Raw genomic sequence first — 5,817 nt, forward strand, 5'->3', positions numbered from 1 at the left:
ATCGGACTAATTTGACTTAAAGGTCAAAACAAGATCTCCTAATCGGAACAATTGAAGCTTGAAAAAATGTCAAAATGACGAACGCAAGCATAAATGCAATTTTTCTGAATCAGTGAGAGAAAAGGGAGGGGATGCGTCATTAAAACATCGCACCGTACATAGCGCGTCGCGACGAGGTGCGGGCGGTGCGGTGCGACGAAGCGCGAGGTTGACGCCAGGTGGGTGGTTAGACGGTAGAGGGGAGAGCAGAAGAGTGCAAGAGGGGGAAACGTCTCTCACCTGTGCGCTGTTTCGTTGGCCTACTCTCGCCACGACGGCCGGATGCTACGCGGCGATCGTCCGGCGATCGTGTCGCGCATAGTTGCTCGTCCGTCGTCAGTTAAATCATCATTCCCGATCGTCGCCGTCGTTCTTAATCCTCGTCAGTGGCCGCGATCGCGCCGTACGCGGTCGGAGTCCGGCTGTCAGTTCGCGCGCGACGTGGAAATCCAGGAAACACTGTCCGTCAATCGTCGCGATGGTGACCGCTACGTCGTCGAGTGCGTGTGTTGACAAGAGCGAGCTGTCACAACATTCTCGCCGCACGCCGCTGCGAATGCATTCACGCAAATGTTCTCGCATCCAACAGCTTGCTCCGTCCTGCCTTTAACCGGCGCGGTTCCGCTTTGCGACCGGCGTGGCTGGTCTGGCTCTGGTTAACGTGCCGGCGTGAACGAGCTACAGTTAGCGCGGTATTTCACTCCGTCAGAATTACTGGAGAGGCGCCGCGTCAGAGAGATTCGCACCGCGAATAGATTTTCGCAAGTAAATAGTTCGGATGGATGGATGGAATAGATCCAGATGATTTTGCGACCAATAACGAGTACACGGCATAAAAGCACGTTGTAGCTTGAAACGATTGTAGCTCCAGAACCTTCCGGTGCAAGGCAGGCGACCGTATCGCCGATCTTTCCTTGATTCCGAGAAATGTCAAAATGTTACCAACTTTTATTCTCGTCGCACGTTTAATTACAAATCTTCATCCTTATATTGACACTGAACGTTGAACCTTGTGATAAACAATTGGATAAACAAGTTTGAACTCACACGATCGTATACTTACAATTAGCGTTAAGTATATAGTATGAAAATATACGAGCACATAATTTTTGTCATTGTGACATTAAACATTGTTACACGATGTTTACATTGAACGCAAATTCTCGCGTTGAGCAAATACGAGAAGTCGGGCGGTTTCAACCTGTTGAGAATATATCAGATGTATAATCTTTGCAAAAAGTGAAGCTAGAAATTGGAAATTACTTTCCATATAAAGATTAATATTTTATATATAAAACAGTTCAATGCGGCAGGTCAATATTTACGTTTAACAGTACAATTTTATATAATCGAAATAAAAAAATTATCCCGTTTTATCTTAATTATTTTTTAAAAACTTCCGTCTACTTCTTCGAAATACTTTTTAAGTCTCTTTTTAAGTACTGCACTTACTCAAGTCTCAAATTGCCGTGTCGAACCTTTTAAATTACTTTCAAATACAATACCGACAAAAAATCTATAATTTTTTATTTTTCATAAGTCTTTCATTTTGTCAAAAAAAATATTGTACAACATATTCCTTAAACGTGCGCCGCGAATTGAATGTGCGACGCAAGTCGTATAGTATTATCAAGGAAAATACGAGCAGAGCGAGCGGTTTGGTGCACGCACACGGCGACGCGGTGTGTCACATTGTCGCATATGTAAATGAACAAAAGTTGCAGCTCGCGAACGAGTCGTGGCTTGAACGTTCGAGAGAGACCGTCAAGAGGAGAGTGGGAAGGAGGAAAAGAATACGCATCCTGTGATCCACGAAAATGTCGCTCTATCGGTTCAGCAAAGGAGGCAGGCTGTTCGTGCAAGGCACGAGTGAGGACGACGGTCGTGATGGCGTTTCACCTAGCCCAACGGGATCGCGATCCGCCGACGATCTGCGAGCTATATATACGAAACGCCGATTGTCGACCGAGGTCTTAGGTAGTAAATCGAAATCGGGAAGATCGGAGGGAAAGGATTCGCTCTGACGAGGATTCGTGCTGTACTGTATCGGAGAAGCGCCTTCGGGTCGCTAAGAGAGAGTAGTCCGCTCTGACGGTTGCACGAGATAGAAGTTTACGTTACATACACTGGAAAGGATAGTTTTGCTAAAGTATTTAAAAATTTAGCTAGATATATATATATATACAGACCTGAAAATAATTTTGTTGGACTATCAAATTAATTATGTAGACGCTCAAACTAGTTTACAACATTGTTCATACTTGAAACATCATACTTGAAATTTCTATGTTGTCGTTTGGATGGTCTACCAAAGTTATTTTCAGACTTTCATGTAACTAAATTTTTAGACACTTCAACAAAATCGTTCATTCTGTGCAGGGCCGTCTTTGTGCGTTGTTGAAGAGCACCCTAAATAGAAATCAAATCTATTGGCTATGTTATTAGGGGGAATTCGGTTACTTGAATTACTCTGCACTAATGTAAAATCCATACTAGACTAGAAATTGAGGTTAATGGTAAATTCGGTTACTTGCACTACGTTGGATTAGTACATATTGAGGATTGTTTTATATAAAGTATTTAAATGCAGTGGCATAATATGTAAATTTTTGTCAATAAAATAATACATGTATAATCTTGTTGTTAAATAGCGGGACAATATTTATTCGGCATTTAATTCTTTTAAATATTTATATGCTTTTACATTTAATTTTGCTAATCTGATGTATAATAGTTTTTGCTTAGTTTATACTAATCTAGTATAACCCAATTTGTTATAAGATTGGATTGGAATTTAACCAATCGCGAAAGAAAGAAAATCAATTTCAGATTTAGCTTTGCTTTGATTGCTTAAATTTCAATCCAATCTCCAATTCTAGGATCTACTTAACGTTGCAAATGCTTCGAAACATTTTTTGACTAGTCAATTCGTAAAATTCTTTCTTTTGATTGATCAACGAATCATTCACAGAGTTAACTGAATCGCATCCTTAGTCTACGGGCATAAGATTACTTTAGACCTGTTCGTGTTACTTGAAATTTCTAGAAATTTTACACTTAAGAATCGGAAGGAGATACTTATGTGCCGACTGTCGGGGAGTCGCGACGATTTTGTGAGTACTAATTATCAATTAGCTGAAAACTAATCTCCCCGAGAGGAAGATTGCGATCTTCGGTTAATTGGTCTTTATGAAGACAATGAGAAATTGCGAAACGTGTCTTTCACATCTCCACGTAACTATGATTCGCGTCTCCCGAAGATAAGAAAATAATCGAACGGTCTTACGTAATAGAATATATAGTCCGTAACCGAAGAAATTATTCGCAATAATTATACGTCGCCGATTTCGAGTTGATTTCGAGTGTAATAGTGCCGGTGGCATCGATATACTGCATACAACGGTTTCCTCGCAAGTGTTTCTCCGGCACCGGTTGTCCTTTCTCAGCGAGGTATAATAAACTGTTGCGTCAGCGTGACTTAAAGAGACTCCCACCTCACTCGTACTAAATTCAGTTGCAATTTGCCGTATTCTGCCAAGTTAAATGGCTAATGTTTCTTTGCTTGTAATTAGACACAAACGTTCACAGCGGTGCTTGACAGTACTGCTTTCAAAGTACGAAGTATCGTCAGACGAATCCTCTTCGATCGCACGGGACCGTTGCTCGAATCAACGGTTCTCTTCTCGATCAATATTCTGTATCGCTCGGTCGTGCTGCTCAGGTTCGTCGATCGAATCGACGAAAACGTCGAGACGCGGTGAGAATGGTACAAAGCGCATCGTCACTCGCATCGTTCGCAAGACTACGACTTTAACACGCGGTGAGGAGCGTAGCGCTACCGAGGACCTCACCAAACGTGCCCATCCCAGGTACTTGCAAGATGCTAGCTCGGCGACGATGACCGTAAGCCGGCACGTCCCAACGAAACCGAAAACTGTGCGGGTAAGCCGATCTTGCGTGGAACATTGCACATTCTGAACGATTCCATCTTTTATTACTGTTGCCACTAATGTAGATTAACTTCAGTCTTAGTTCAACTCACTCGTCATCTTTTTTCAGTTCTAAGAGTTAAAGAAGGATGAAGAATAAGTTGAACCGAGATTAAAGTTAATCTACGTCGGTGGAAACGGACATTACACGGAAAGAACGGAAAGAACGGTGAACTCTTCAACGATTGAAGTATTTTAAAATTTAGCTTAGACACGGAGTTGAGAATGATTCTGTTTGAAATTCAAGCTATCAAAATTGTTTCTGTTAGTGATACTCGCGTTAGATTTTGAAAATAGATTTCCGCTGTCTAGGGATTGAATAGGGCAACAATTTATATATTTTTGAGCGAATTTTATTTAAACAACAAAAACAGAGTTCTGCACAAACTTTATCTTATTTTAATAGCAAATCTTATAACGGTAGTGGAAAGGTAAAAAAATAAGCATTGACAGAAGGGATAATTATGTAGGATGTTGAAACTATTTGCTAGAATATTAAAATTTTTAGCAGCATTTAGCAGCTATCGTCACCATCGCTTAAGCGTTCTATACATATAATTACTTTAACGATCCAACAAAATTATGTTCGAAATCTGCATCTAGCTAAATTTTTAAATATACTTTAGCAAGATTGTTCTCTCCGTGTACCATTAAAGCGCTGTCATGTTAAAGAAGATTAATACCGCGACAATTGATAGATCGAGCTATATATCATTGAAGAGTCTCTTCGAAGACTGACAGATACCTAGCGCATATGTTCATGGCTAAAGATAAGCTAAGCATGGTGATAGATATTTCAAGCAGCAGAGAGATTTGCGTTGAAACTCGTGGAAACGTCCGACTTAACTCTTGTCCGAAAGAAACGCTCTCTCTCCCATCGCAACGGATGCGTCGCCTTAATTAGGATTAGTGAGTGGATAAGATACGCTCGCTTCGGTCTCGTATTTCCATCACCGTTTTACTTAATCCGCTAGTTCGCCTCTGCAATTAACCCGCGAAGGAGACAGTATCTTTCTCATGTCGCGCCCAAGCTGTAGTTCCGTCGTGTTAGTCGGCGGCTACGAAGAATGAAACTCTGCGAAAAAAAGTGGTTTCTACTTGTTTGTCGTTACCGCTTTCGACGTTACTCAATCGTGACGGACGAGACTTGCCAAATGTTCTTAAGACTGGAGCCGCGTCGTATATCGCTGACAATGATTATCGGACGTGTGCTTCGGTACTTCGTCCAATATTTGATAAATCAAATTACGTGACGATCAAAGATTTATGCCTGAGTGTCCTCCTTGCAACCTGTTGCTGCAAATTGCGTAGGCTGGGAAAACAGATGGCATGGCCGCGAGGACGGCTCATCCAAATAGCGCATATCTCATACACGCGAGCGCGAGAAAACCGCATGATGACCTGAATACTAATGCCGGCTTTTATCAATGCCAATGGCAACGATCTCAAATGGTCGCGATCTCGATTTAAGCCTCGGTGCCAATGTCAAGTCCACTGCAAGTGGCATAATTTGTCTCTATTATTTCACTACTTGAGCGAGTTTGGTAGCCAGCCAGGCGAATGAAGTGCTTTCATCGTTAAACGTCCAGGAGAGATGAAGTATGAAGTGTCTCATAAATATCGCAGTTATGAGAATTGTTCCTGCATAATTATGCAACTTGGAGATCTTTTAAAATTTAACAAAGAAAAACAAGTGGAGAAGGCCATATTTGAGTCAAAGCGCGTCTTGAGGCATAATAATATTTTTGTGTGAATTTTATCATTTTTAATTTAATTAAAAAAAAATATA

At 41.3% G+C, this 5,817-nt stretch overlaps 1 protein-coding gene across 10 annotated transcripts in view; it reads left to right on the forward strand.

The window, feature by feature from the left end:
• Positions 1 to 5,817, forward strand: part of LOC108751379 (microtubule-actin cross-linking factor 1) — a 102,843-nt gene that overhangs the window by 43,538 nt on the left and 53,488 nt on the right. For 2 of the 10 annotated variants that reach the window (XM_018491502.1, XM_018491513.1), the window contains exons 1-3: positions 311 to 539; positions 1,764 to 2,016; positions 3,761 to 3,981. The exons of 7 other annotated variants lie outside the window; for them this stretch is intronic. In XM_018491502.1, the coding sequence (XP_018347004.1) occupies positions 1,857 to 2,016; positions 3,761 to 3,981 (381 nt within the window). In that variant the 5' untranslated portion in view covers positions 311 to 539; positions 1,764 to 1,856. Of the gene's footprint in view, positions 1 to 310; positions 540 to 1,757; positions 2,017 to 3,760; positions 3,982 to 5,817 lie in introns of those variants that run through there. One more of the 10 variants, XM_018491503.1, reaches the window with a different exon arrangement.

Source organism: Trachymyrmex septentrionalis, unplaced genomic scaffold, assembly GCF_001594115.1.
Source record: "Trachymyrmex septentrionalis isolate Tsep2-gDNA-1 unplaced genomic scaffold, Tsep1.0 scaffold44, whole genome shotgun sequence".
Taxonomy (NCBI): Eukaryota; Metazoa; Arthropoda; class Insecta; order Hymenoptera; family Formicidae; genus Trachymyrmex; species Trachymyrmex septentrionalis.